The 13,866-nt window shown below is 36.1% G+C and overlaps 2 protein-coding genes across 2 annotated transcripts; one reads left to right on the forward strand and one right to left on the reverse strand.

Moving 5' to 3' along the window:
* The first annotated feature begins 24 nt into the window (after nt 1-24).
* LOC149661489 (proteasomal ATPase-associated factor 1-like) lies at nt 25-3,428 on the forward strand. Its single transcript, XM_089843012.1, has 10 exons — nt 25-166; nt 225-378; nt 445-534; nt 739-834; nt 908-1,058; nt 1,137-1,349; nt 1,417-1,508; nt 1,579-1,697; nt 2,396-2,490; nt 3,222-3,428. Exons 1-10 carry the CDS (start codon nt 84-86, stop codon nt 3,386-3,388), a joined length of 1,260 nt encoding a protein of 419 aa, XP_089699138.1. The 5' UTR covers nt 25-83; the 3' UTR covers nt 3,389-3,428.
* adp (WD and tetratricopeptide repeats 1) lies at nt 3,423-11,245 on the reverse strand. The gene is made up of 13 exons (XM_089842993.1): nt 11,151-11,245; nt 10,989-11,072; nt 10,871-10,917; nt 9,986-10,306; nt 9,713-9,914; nt 9,532-9,640; nt 8,638-8,953; nt 7,848-8,015; nt 7,643-7,781; nt 7,485-7,581; nt 6,652-6,907; nt 6,366-6,558; nt 3,423-6,301 (listed from the first exon to the last, which is right to left on the reverse strand). The coding sequence occupies exons 1-13, from the start codon at nt 11,196-11,198 to the stop codon at nt 6,113-6,115; spliced, it is 2,169 nt and encodes a 722-aa protein (XP_089699119.1). The 5' UTR covers nt 11,199-11,245; the 3' UTR covers nt 3,423-6,112.
* Between the last annotated feature and the right edge of the window lie 2,621 nt (nt 11,246-13,866).

Raw genomic sequence — 13,866 nt, forward strand, 5'->3', positions numbered from 1 at the left:
CAATAACACCGAGGACTTTTTTTTAGTCCTTGGACCACTTATTCGTAAATAAATAATAATATTAAGGCCTAAACAATAACAGTATGACACCTAACTTAACTTCGGACAACTTCAGCATAAATTCTCCAAGACTTATAATTCAATGCGATTGGAATAGCGTATTAAAGTAAAATGAGATATATTAAAGCAAAATTAATGTCAAAATTAATCTAACAAAACTTAAGGGAGCCTGGTGGAAAAGTTTGGATCACTTGTCAAGAGATTGGCAAAACTGGTATACATGGTTTTCTGAACAGTCAGATAACCACGAGAGGTGAACAGCTTACTGCCAATAAGATATCCGCCTCTGACAGATTCCGAGTCATCTCGTATTCTAATGTAACCCTTACCCAACCATTAATCTAATGATTAGTGGTATTTAAATCTTAATTTTATCACCACCAGAAATGTATTAAAGTCACCCACGAAGATCCCAACTGCTCTTACACTTTTATAGCACCAGTGAAAGTTTTTAGTGACATCAATAATCACAGTGTTAGTTAATCACTAACCGTTTAAGGTGGAATTCATAAACGTCGGTCGCAACGCAATTTAGTACAGGCGAAGGCAGGGCGTCGTGTGCAAAAGGCAGAACGTTTGCGCACGACGCCCTGCCTTTTGCGTTGCGTCCGACGTTTATGAATTCCACCTTAATTAAACTCTGTGAAAAATTAAACCACTTAATTAAAATACTTGTAGATATCATCACTAAGTGTTTCAGATGGTGGTTTAGGAGTATTGGCTTGTGTTGATAATAAACTCAGAATATGGGATACCGAAAATGGATCTTTAAGAGTTAATCTCTCTCTCATTAAAACATAAATTAATTGGGGATTTCTTCATTAATGTAAAACAAATTTATCAATAGAGAGAGTTAGAAGGTCATCTATGGGACGTCTATTGCGTAAAATTCTTCCCTTCTGGGCTGGTAATACTATCGGGTGGATCGGATATGCAATTGAAAATTTTTTCAGCTGAAAATGGACAATGTCCTGTAACCCTAAAAGGACATACCGCTGGTTAGGGTCTCAAAAAAAAAAAACGAAGGATAATTGCAACTTTATGAAAAATGTTAATTAGTATTTGATGTATTATAGCAATCACTGGAATAGAAATAGTTGAAAGAGGAAGAAATGTTGTTTCAGTCTCTAAAGATGGAACAGCGCGCTTATGGGACTGTGGACAAAGTGCCTGTCTTCATGTCTATAAACCTAATGGAGATCCAACTCATGAAGCCTATCGCGTGCAATTAAATTGTTGCGCAATAGAAAATGTTGACTTTAATTTAGGAGTGCCTGAAGAACAACCTAGTATGCATTTATTTTCTGTAAATGCTAAAAAAAAATGCAATAATTATTATAATTATTTTTAAAAAAGGTGAAAGAGAAGTCTTAACGGAAGGAAAGTTGCTAATAACAGGGGATGAATTGGGAAATCTTAAAGGATTTGGTTTACAAAGCAAATTGCCTGTAATATATCATGGGAAAAAATTAATTGCTACAAAATTAAGCCTATAACATATATTCTGAATTCCCACAGCTTTTTGAGTTTAAGTGCAACTCACCAGTGAACTGTTGCATTTTCATAAATAAGGAGGAAATTATTTGTGGAATGCAAGATGGGGTTTTACTTTTACTGAAAATATTTCAATGTGAAGAGTAGGTCTAAAATTGTCCGCTTCTCTGCAATAAATACTTGCGGAGAAACCAACACACAGGGGCGAGACCGCCATTGGGGTATTGTACCTCGCGCCAACCAAGATGCAATACCAGACGGAGCCCGACTCTGCCCGAGTAGATTAGTTAGTTAACTACACGTGGAGGGAGCAGGCTAGGAAATAAGACAGGTTTACAGGTCAAAAACCAGTTTATTAATAGCTTGGACCACTTTTTTTTATTCAAAACGTGAGGGTCACTGGTCCCAATGACTAGTTGATTAATTCCTACTTTTATGAAAAATTGATATGGGGACCTCTTTAATTACTTTCATTTTAACATAAATTTCGACTCCAGGAGTCCAGTTGTGTATACAACCCTAAGCCGAGAGATTTTTTAGAAGAGAGAACGACCACAAGTCCTGGGACCAGTAGAAAAATAAATAGGGGAAGGGTCACTGGTCCCGGGACCAGTTTCATATTTAAGACATCAGGGGTCACTGGTCCGGAGGACTAGTTCAGAACTAAACCTTATTTCCAAGCCTGGGAGGGAGGCAAGACGACTCGCACAGCCTCTAACGGTGCTTTATGACGCGAGGGAAATAACCCAAGAAGGCGCTCTCTCCGCCGCCCCTGTGATGTTTGCTTCCCTTCTGGAAGGTCAATATCGCGTGATTGACAAACACTTTTTTATATTTCTAGCACTATTTGTTGCCGAGTCAATTCTCAATGGATCGATTCTAAATCCCCTGTTTTGCATTTGTTAAAATTTAACGAAGGTTTCTTTGCATCAAGAGGTAAATATGATTTTAAAATACTTAAAGCAAAGCGCGGGGGTCGATTTGGTGCCCCTTCAAGATGACTTTCCTACTGAACAGCGGGCTAATCTTGGTATAGCTACGCCTTAAAGGGAGGGTGAAGTAGAAAATCAAGTGATTTTTTATCGATTCTTCTACCAATTATAATACCAGTCTGCATAGTGAAACATTCAGGAAATACCAACTCCGAATGTTTTTAAAATTCAAATTAGGTTCAGATTTTAAGGATAATTTTAAAGAAGGTCCTCCGACCAATCGCGTAACGCCCTGCCTTTTTATTAACAAAGTTCTCGTGGCACGCTCCATGTCTCGCGCCACGATTATCACGTAGCGCGCGAATTTTATCAAATCTCGTGATAAATTTCATTCAACCTGGAACGTGCCACGAGAATTTTGTTAACAAAAAGGCAGGGCGTTACGCGATTGGTCGGAGGGGCTTATTTAAAATTATCCTTAAAATCTGAACCTAATTTGAATTTTAAAATCATGCGGAGTTGGTATTTCCTGAATGTTTCACTATGCAGACTGGTCTTATAATTAGTAGAAGAATCGATAAAAAAATCACTTCATTTTCTGCTTCACCCTCCCTTTAATACACTACCTAGGTGCGATTGGTGTATAGAACATTAGCCAGCATGTTAGGGGCGGCGCCGACGGACCCGTGTTTCGTTGTTTTTTTTTTTTTTGTCCTAATTAGAACTCGTTTTCAGGCGATGGAAGTTGCACTTATTATTGCAAAGACTCTGATACTAGAGTGGAATTATCAGGTCCGGATTGCGATCCTATTTATTGCGTGTCAAACAACTCGAAACAAATTTTTACCGCCTGTAGGGATTCCATTGTTAGAGTGTATAATATTGATTCTATTCCTTTTTGATTATTTTTGATCCGAAATAAAAAAATGAAAACAATCAGTCTTCACTGTGTTTTATTATTATTGTTTTTTGTTTTTTTTTTTGTAAAATATGTTTTAAAAGATTTTTGTACGCGAATTATAGTTCATAGTTTTACATAATGACCAAAAAAATAACCGGGGAAAATACCACGCAAAGTTACATTTTCCAAAAAAATTTGAAAATATTTCTTTGTACTGTAACTAACAGTTGTACCAACCACTTTTACCAAAATCAATTGATTTTACAGTTAAAGTAAAGAGTTTTAATTATGTACAAGCCCGCCCTAATTCCTGATTACTAAACAGTAAACAAAAGTAATTTGGATAAATAAATTTCCTGCCTGAACTATCGCAGTTAATATAAATTTCTAAACACTGGGACACTGTAATGGTAATACTCCTCGTAACGTAATTTGCTTTTCCCCTTTCGGTTTTTTTATTTCAAAACATAAAGAGTTAGTTTAGGCCTAAAGATTATTTCCAGCCTACCGGGATGAAGATTAAAGGAATTAAAAGAACAGCCTGTTTTAAATAAATATATATGGTTTTCTTATTCAAAATAATTAGCATCTAAAGGGAGGGTGAAGTAGAAAATCAAGTGATTTTTTATCGATTCTTCTACTAATTACAAGACCAGTCTGCATCGTGAAACATTCAGGAAATGCTTCTGAATGATTTTAAAATTCAAAATAGGTTCCTATTTTAAGGATAATTTTAAATAAGCCCCTCCGACCAATCGCATAACGCCTTGCCTTTTTGTTGACAAAATTCTCGCGCCACGATTATCACGTCGCGCGCGAATTTTATCAAATCTCGTGATAAATTTCATTCAACACGGAGCGTGCCACGAGAATTTTGTTAACAAAAAGGCAGGGCGTTACACGATTGGTCGGAAGTCCTTCTTTAAAATTATCCTTAAAATCTGAACCTAATTGAATTTTAAAAACATTCGGAGTTGGTATTTCCTGAATGTTTCACTTTGCAGGCTGGTCTTACAATTAGAAGAGGAATCGATAAAAAATCACTTGATTTTCTACTTCACCCTCCCTTTAATTTTAAAAACGAGGACTACTCCGCAGCCATTGGTTCAGTGACGTATGCTAGCTAAATCCCACGGGATTGGTTGAATTCTCACAGGCTGATTGAGGTAAGGGTAAGTGGTTCGATTTAGCAGACGCCACTAAAGCAATGGCGGATGGCGCAGTAGTCCCCGTTTTAAGACTAATTAAATGCTAATTATCTTGTAATAAGAGATAATTTATTTAAATTTTAATATTTTTACTTTTAAATTTAAAAAAAGGCCGTTCTTTTAAGGTATAACGTTATGTTACCTTACCTTTTCCTTTAAATTAAATTAAATTAGTATATTTACCCAAAAACAAGAAACGGTTTAAAACTAAAATAAAATCTGAATATAGGAATTTTTTTTTTTGAAACTAAAGGGCAATGTTACAGCGTTACTTGTTAAAAATATAAGTTATAAGTTACGAAATAAAAAGCAGTTATTGCTTTAATAACTAATTAAAATCAAATAAAAAAAATTACTTGCGTGTAAGTTACTTTGTAGTACCTATAATTAATATTATATTCTATTTATATTACTTCTATAATTGGGCTCAGATAAAAATAAAATAAAACTATGCATAAATAAAATCTTTCTTTTTATCTTTGTCAGTAAGCTATAATAATAAAACATCGGGTAACCAACCGGTTCTATTTAGTATTTAATTATTTATAGTGTTGCCTTTTATATATTTTCTTGGTTTGTTTGGTTTTATTTTACAAAATCTATTTGTTGTTTGTTTTCTTTCAAAATTTAAATAAATAATAAACTAATATCCGTATTTTCAACTATTTTGTTAATCTTTAAAGTTCAAAAGTTATATGAGAAAGCAATCTCATCTTTGGATAAATATACCTTTCTCTCTCGTTTTTTCTATTTTGAATTATCTTACTCTCGGAGGAGGTGCGCGATAAGGATGTGTACTAATTGGCCTTATTCCTGATCAACGCCACCGAGGCGTAGCGGCGACTTTTGGAACTATAATAATACGGTAGCCAATTACAGGTGGCGGTGGAGTCGATGGACTCTGTTATTTTCTATGTTTTGTTGATCTTTCTGAATCACGTGAATAGCCAAGGCTTAACGAGCGATATGGTTTCAAAAGTATTAAAAGTTGATTTTACCTTTCTTATTCTGTCTAATATTATGAAATAAGACTTTCGGAGTAAGTTTTCATTCGATTTTGGTCTATTTGGAGATTATTAGGTTAATAATAATTAGTTAAAACATAGTTTTTTGAAGTTGAAGCGGTAATAATCAAAACAGAAAATAGCAGATCTCCATCAGAGTCCATCGACTCCAGCGCCACCTGTAATTGGCTACCGTATTATTATAGTTCCAAAAGTCGCCGCTACGCCTCGGTGGCGTTGATCAGGAATAAGGCCAATTTCTACATTGTTTTATGAGATTTATCATTCACTCCGAAATGAAAAACCATTTTTTTTTTCGCACACCTCAAGTTAATCTCTACAAGTGAAAATTTACTTGAGCTGAGAATTTCATCAAAATTATATCTAATAATATAGTTTCTAAATTTTTCAATAGGAATAAGGATTTACAATGTTGAATAACAAGAGAGAGAGAAAAAAAGGGGAGGTCTTAATGAAAATATATTAAAAGTCTGAAAACACTGAAAAAAACAACTAGCTAGGTCGACATTGCACCACATTAGCTCTCGTCTCTGTATCTATTTCCTCACCATCTAATACTCCTGGGATTCGATAACCCATATTCATGAGCATAACTTCCAAAGGGTCTGCATTCATCCGTTTCTGATTAGCAACCGCCGCGTCTTCGCTATCTAAAACCTCTCTATCGTCTCGAGAACCATCCTTCAAAGGTTTTTTTTTAATTAGTATATACTCACTATATTTTAATATGATGCAAGCGTTTTACCTCTGGTCTTGGGCTCCATAATCGAACTACGGGATCAATTCCGCTAGTAGCCAAGAGACACGTGCTCGGATGAGGTTGTAGACAGTTAACAATCGCGTCATCGCCTCTTAAAACTCGGCATATATTTGTAGTTTCGCGGTTCCAAATAAAAAATGAGCCATCGTCGGAACCCGCTATTATGTACTGACTCGCGCTGTGTAAAGTAAATTAAATAATTCTAATTATAAAACAGTGGTAGGAGTTTTTAATTAATATTATTGTCTTCTCTTGGTATAGTGTCACGCACCTTCCAAAAAAATTGGCCTCTTTGATGTCTGTAGTCGTATTACAATGACCACAGTATCTGGTGGAGTAATCGTAAGCTAGGGCTCTCCAGGATTTTTCTTGTTCAGATAAGGGTGATTTACAACATTTAGGGGCAGACGCGTTTGAGTTGCCACCTCGGTCGGCGCCCGCGTTTCCTTCTATGCCTCCAGCGGTTGTTGAAGAGGAAGATGTTGAACTAGATCCTTGGGAATCAGATTTGTTACCATCTTCCGTGTCTGTTTCAGAAACCATAATGTAAAGCCTTAAAAGACGCGACGCGAAAACCTTAATCAGGGTTCGTACGAAATTTTTACATTGAAAATCCCTGACTTTTCCAGGTTATCCCTGACCAAATTTTCGCAATATCCCTGACAATTTTAAGGGTATTTACCAAAGCCCACTTTTCACACCTGTCTCATATTTAGCATTGCATGAAGAATGGTTTGATATGCCAAACAAAATCCCTGACATATCCCTGACTTTTTAGGAAAATGTTTTAAATCCCTGACTTATCCCTGACTTTTTCCCCTATTTTCCATATCCCTGACTTTTTAGGAAAATGTTTTAAATCCCTGACTTATCCCTGACTTTTCCCCCTATTTTCCATATCCCTGACTTTTTAGGACAATGTTTTAAATCCCTGACTTATCCCTGACTTTTTCCCCTATTTTCCATATCCCTGACTTTTTAGGAAAATGTTTTAAATCCCTGACTTATCCCTGACTTTTTCCCCTATTTTCCATATCCCTGACTTATCCAGGTTCCGTACGAACCCTGTTAATTTAATTTAATTTAATTTTAATTAATGAATACCGTGATCACTTCGCGAGAAAATAGCGGCTTTGATATCCCTATCTAAGGTTTCGTAGTTGCGACTCTTGGCCGAATCAGGAAACTTACTCTTACATAACTATTAAATAAATTAATTAAGTCAATATAGTTACACGGACACCTAACGGACACACGCGTACTTGTAAGCACTCGGAAGCCTCTTGATACCATCTTAATTCGTATAAGCAATTAGCTAATCTAAAATAAGCTTTTCCGTATTCCGGATCAAGTTTGACTGCGGAGAAACAGTCTCTAAGAGCAGCGTAAACGTCTCCATCCCTTAAATAACAAAAACTGTTGGTTCAGTTTGAAACAATGGATAATATATATTTTTTTTCATTGTACCAGGCTCTCTTCATCAGAGCAGCCGCTCTGTTTCCATAAATGACCGCGGCATCGGGACAAATGGAAAGAGCTTGGTTATAGAGATTTATAGCTAAGGTATATTGTTGTTTGCCAAAACACTCATTAGCGCTGGCTTTTATCAATTCCACCCGAGAAGGAAGTTGACCTCTAAGGTAGGAGAAGAAGTAAGGGAATATTAAGGTTAAAGGAAAAATTCGGGTAACATAACATTATACCTTAAAACCAAGCGCAGGTCCAGTGGATCCCTTACAAGTTGACTTTCCCCCTGTACTCCAGTTTTGGCTTGGCAAAGGCTAGTGGGCGGGATTTATAAGTGCACTTATAAATCCCGCCCACAAATGTCTCCTGCCTTCGCCAAGCCAAAACTGGAGTTCGTAAGGAAAGCCAACTTGTAGGGGATCCGCTGGACCCGTGCTTTCCTTTAAGGAAAAATATTAAAAAATAAATAAATCATCTCTTATTACAAAATAACTAATTAGCATTTAATTAGTCTTAAAAACGAAGACTACTGCGCCATCCGCCATTGGTTTAGTGGCGTCTGCTAAATGGAACCTAACTTGCCCTTGCCTCTCTTAGCCTGTGAGAATTCAACCAATCACATATGGGTAAGAGGTTCGGGCTAGCAGACGCCACTAAAACAATGGCGGCGCCCTAGTCTTCGTTTTTAAGACTAATTGAATGCTAATTATTTTGTAATTAGAGATCCTTTAATTTTTTAAGGTCCCTCTCTTAAGGTATAATGTTATGTTACCAGAACCTTCCTCTTTACCTATAGGACTTTGATGAGGTATTTCCCGTGACCCCATTTGTACCATTTTTATACCCATTCATGGTGTGTCCTTCTTTACAAAAACCATTCGTTGTTGAAAACCCATTAGAACTACGACTTAAACCCCCAAAATCTAAAAGTTTATGAAGCAGATCAAAAGTTTTGGGTTTCTTAGGTTTGTTGATATTAAATAGGTATATCTGTTCGCCACCCAAATTTGCCACAATCTCCGAACCATCGGGACTAAAGGCGAGATAAGTTGAGGCTAAGGTGCGGTAACGTTTCTTGTAATCACTTTGTTTGATTGGAAGATGGCCTAAACGCGTCAAAAACAATCTTAATACAAAAGTTTCGAGGCTGCGAAAGAGCTTAAAGGGAGGGTGAAGTAGAAAATCAAGTGATTTTTTATTGATTCTTCTACTAATTATAAGACCAGTCTGCATAGTCAAACATTCAGGAAATACCAACTCCGAATGATTTTAAAATTCAAATTAGGTTCAGATTTTAAGGATAATTTTAAATAAGCCCCTCCGACCAATCGCGTAACGCCCTGCCTTTTTGTTAACAAAATTCTCGTGTCACGTTCCATGTCTCGCGCCACGATTGTCACGTCGCGCGCAAATTTTATCAAATCTCGTGATAAATTTCATTCAACACGGAGTCTGCGTGCCACGATAATTTTGTTAACAAAAAGGCAGGGCGTTACGCGATTGGTCGGAGGACCTTATTTAAAATTATCCTTAAAATCTGAACCTAAATTGAATTTTAAAATCATTCGGAATTGGTATTTCCTGAATGTTTCACTATGCAGACTGCTCTTGTAATTAGTAGAAGAATCGATAAAAAATCACTTGATTTTCTACTTCACCCTCCCTTTAAAAAGTTAAAACCAACCAGCAACGAAGTAAGTTACGCAGCCAGGGGGTAGATTATCTTCTTCGGGTTCAGAAGCCAAGTAATTAAGGCGTTCCCATTGAGAACGAGGCACAAGATCATTGGAGTACTGTGCCGACGACAGAAAATTTAATACAAAAGTGCCAAGTTGACCTCCATCAAAAAATAAACGCTTTTAAACCTTTATGGAAGTTGTAGAGATCATTCTCCTATCATATAATCTGACATACGGGTCATTAGCACCCACAGCCAGAAGCTCGGGTCTTAAGGGATTGATTGCTATACATTTAGCTTCGGCATTACGCCCAATATGATTTACTAAATTTATAAGAACATTATTGCAGCCACTGGAGCAGTGATGAGGAGTACGAAGGTCGTATTGTCTTTAAATAAAGTAATATTTATTGAGAATAAACCCTATATCTATTATCTAAGCCCTAATAAATTTTCTTACAGAATAAATCCATCTTCAGCGGCACTCCAAAACATGAATGGCACATTAGGAGCTACCGCTAATCTTTTAACTCTTCCAGAGTGACAGCTACAAACCATGGTTGTTTCGTGGCTCGTCCCAGCGCCAGACGAGTTACCAATATCATGAACTCTGATTTTAAAGTCAGCTGCCCCACTTACAATAATTCTATCATTTGATTTTGGCATAAACTTGACTGAGAATATATTGCCATGATGACCACTTTGAATACTGTGTAATTTTTTGTGTTTAAAAGGATCCCAGAGTATTATTTGAATATCATCCGATCCACTAGCTAATATCCTAAAAGAAGACGTTCTTAAGTTACATCTAAACTTAGCCAAGAACATCAGTCTCACAGGGTTGCCAAGGAATTTTCAGAACCAAATTCCCTGACTTTTACAGGTTTTCCCTGACCTTTAGGGCCCATTTTTAAATTCCCTGACCTTTTGGGCCAATTTTTAAATTCCCTGACTTTTCCCTGACCTTTAGGGCCCATTTTTAAATTCCCTGACCTTTTGGGCCAATTTTTAAATTCCCTGACCTTTTGGGCCCATTTTTAAATTCCCTGAATTTTCCCTGACCTTTTGGGCCCATTTTTAAATTCCCTGAATTTTCCCTGACCTTCAGGGCCCATTTTTAAATTCCCTGACTTTTCACTGACCTTTAGGGCCCATTTAAATTCCCTGACTTTTCCCTGACCTTTAGGGCCCATTTTTAAATTCCCTGACTTTTCCCTAACCTTTAGGGCCCATTTTTAAATTCCCTGACTTTTCCCTGACCTTTTGGGCCCATTTTTAAATTCCCTGACTTTTCCAGGATTTCCAGGTACTGTGGCAACCCTGAGTCAGATTTCAGGTAACTTACGTTCCAGATTCATTCCATTCTAAACAATTAACGCAACCAGTGTGACCCTGAGTTAAATTTAAGTTAGATAGATACTGTATGTTTTAAACAAAATGGGATGGATTGGATAGAAGCTTACTGATAATTCTTTCTCCAAACCCAATCTCATAATCATACTATCATTGACATGAAGTTTACGTTGGAAAGGAACACTACACTTCTCCTAAATATTTATTCAATGATTTAAGATTTAATTACGTTAATTACTTGAACTTTCATTTAAAGTAACGTTGTCACTCACATCAACTTCCCTCTTAACCAAGGTTTGAACAATACTGGATCTATCCATACTTGATTTAACGTTAATCACTTTGCTGGCACATTAGAACAGGAAAAACTAAAATATAATAAAATAAAATGATATTAGGTCAAACTTTAGCAATTATTAAATTGTTTAAACGCGTTTCAAGGAACATTTATGTAAAAAAAGTTGTACTAATCGTGTGGTTGTTGTGGTAAGTAGAGTATGTACTATGTAGAGCCCCCAATTTGACAGGAAAACTAGGCTTAGGCCTAAGCTACATTACTTTGTCAGCGTTGTTACACAAGATCAAATATTTAACCCAGTTAAGCCTTACGTTTCCTTTATTTTCAAAACTTTTCAATCAGAGTTTTCGTAGCGTTAATTTAAACAACTGTTAATTTCACATATTTTTGACAGATTTCACGGCAACTCGAGGTCATTGACAGTATACATTTCGACAGTGTCAGCTGACGCTACATAACCACACTCACTAGACAGCGCCACACATACCGGAAGTAAAGACAACCACAAACAGAAAACAAAGGGAAGGTGAAATACAAGTAACAAGCTCCAGAGTCCAGAATATTCCTCTTAAAGGTTTCAAAACAATCTCTAGATTATGAAATTGGTCTAGATTAACGTAGAAACTGTTTAAAGCAGGAATTTTAGCTTACGAAAGTTTAAAAACTAACTCTAGATTGCGCTATTAAGATGAAATTATAAATTTATGTAGGAACTGATAAAATAAAGGGAAGATGAAATACGAGTTCTGGAATTTTCGTCTAAACTTTCGATTCCAAAAGTTTCTAAACTAACTCTAGATTTATGTAGAAACTGATAAAAAAACAGCTCCGAAATAGAAGCAAGAACCGAGTAATATGCGATTCCCTTTGTTTACTTGAAATAAATATATTGAAGGTAGTTAAAGCTATAGCTGCGCCCCGGAAAACGTTTGGTAGGCCTATATGGAAGTCCCTGAAATATTCAATGCAAGTAAATAATAACTGTTTCACTAAGCTGACTGTGCTCGAGTGACTAAACATTATTGCTTTAGAATTACAAAGTTCATGATTATAGCCTCGTAATTTTATTCTAAGACCTACGAATTCATTACGAATTTAGAATCTTAATCTTAACAATATCTATTTAACTAAATTGCAGCAATCATCGTAAATCTCTTCGCTCATTATCCAGAGAAGTGCAACTTATAGGTATGATACCTAAAGAGAGTTTGCACATCGTGGTATCTTTCCTTAGAATCTAACTCAGTCTAGTCTACAAAAAAAAGAAAAAAAAAAACCCAAGGTATCATCACCATTAAGAATCTAGTAAAAAATCGACGAGAAAGACAAAAACAAGGAGCTTAAATTCTCGATTTTTCTTTAAAATCGTATTTTCCAAACGGTTTCCTTTGAACTCTATAGTACATTACGCAAGAGGACACTATAGTCATCACCAATGAAATTGGTTTAGGGCTGAATTTCTTTTTCTAATACCTTCTAATCCTGCGTGGAAATAAACGGATCCTTTGAAGTTTTATAACCTAATTCTAAATTTGTAATAAATATAGTCGGGTAAATCTAATCCGACGTCCCACTCGAGGGACTTTGAATCCCCCTCGAGTTTCAACTAAATAGATCCCTAAACTAAACTGACTCGAAGTTGGAAATAAAAAATAACCCTATACCTTGGGCCCTATTATGGACACTTTTAGCGACGCTTCAAAGCTAATTATACGATAAAAGTATAGCCGCGAGCGAAAGGACTCCAGGGTGACCTTCAAACTATTCAAAACGGTGCCCTCGTGAAAGTGATATACTAAACTAACTAATATGGTTACACTATCGGAACACTAAGGTGAAACAGAGGTCCCTACACGTCAGTCATTTCTCACGGAGACCATATGCTGTCTATAAGAGTTATTATATAGACCCCATAAATATAAAGAGTAAAGAGAAAACGGCAGTCAAATTTCCCAAGAGACGTGTCAGAAGTGAGGACTAAAATTTAGGGTAATTAGTAGATAAAAGGGTCTCTTTTTGGACGAATATAGTCATTCGGGAATACCTTATAGTACAAAGAGAGCCGGTTTTATCAGGGTTCAGGAATATTAGAAAAAAAATTTAAAATATTTCGCGTAAAATAAAAAGGCTTTAGCTTTTACTCGCAACCTATCAGGTCTCCCTTCTACATTCGATTCAAAGAGTCGGATATATATAGTGTGAGGATGAAATGGAATATTTTAAAAAGTATTTTTAGTATTAAGGCTAGTGTTCCGATTAATACGATCACAATCATATTTTACGTTTCCTTTGAAGAGCCATTTTGTAAGGAAAACGAAATGTTACAAGTTACAAAGTTCCTACCATAACGGGAGCGCTTAGCTGAATAAGACTTTTTAGACATAACGAGATTTTGGTCTATCGCGAAACCCATTCTGGACTATATGATGCGTAAAAACTGTCGCTATGCCTATTTTATCCAATGAAAACTTTCTCCTTGACTCCAAAGTCTATATTTAACTTTATATAACGTGACTAGATAAACACCGAGTTAAATAAATAACATTAAGGAAATTTTACATAATGTCGTAAACATTTCGATATTTGTATAAACATAGTGTATACGGTAAATTCGAATACAATATGTTTGTTTACCATTTAGTAGTTTACACAAAGAGACCTATAGCTACGGTGTACTGAATGTAAATTCA

This window comes from Phalangium opilio, unplaced genomic scaffold (assembly GCF_054372755.1).
Source record: "Phalangium opilio isolate 3A_F unplaced genomic scaffold, DU_Popi_V2 ptg000070l_1, whole genome shotgun sequence".
Lineage (NCBI taxonomy): Eukaryota > Metazoa > Arthropoda > Arachnida > Opiliones > Phalangiidae > Phalangium > Phalangium opilio.

Bases quoted from the DNA above. Each gene is read 5' to 3' on its own strand.
- LOC149661489 (XM_089843012.1), top strand. From the start codon at position 84: ATGACACCTAACTTAACTTCGGACAACTTCAGCATAAATTCTCCAAGA. The intron at 835-907 runs GTTAATCTCTCT...ATTTATCAATAG, and splicing joins CCGAAAATGGATCTTTAAGA to AGAGAGTTAGAAGGTCATCT. The intron at 1,698-2,395 runs GTAGGTCTAAAA...TTATATTTCTAG, and splicing joins AAAATATTTCAATGTGAAGA to CACTATTTGTTGCCGAGTCA.
- adp (XM_089842993.1), bottom strand. From the start codon at position 11,198: ATGGATAGATCCAGTATTGTTCAAACCTTGGTTAAGAGGGAAGTTGAT. The intron at 9,915-9,985 runs GTAAGAAAATTT...CTTTATTTAAAG, and splicing joins GCTGAAGATGGATTTATTCT to ACAATACGACCTTCGTACTC. The intron at 8,016-8,637 runs GTAAAGAGGAAG...CTCCTACCTTAG, and splicing joins ACCTCATCAAAGTCCTATAG to AGGTCAACTTCCTTCTCGGG.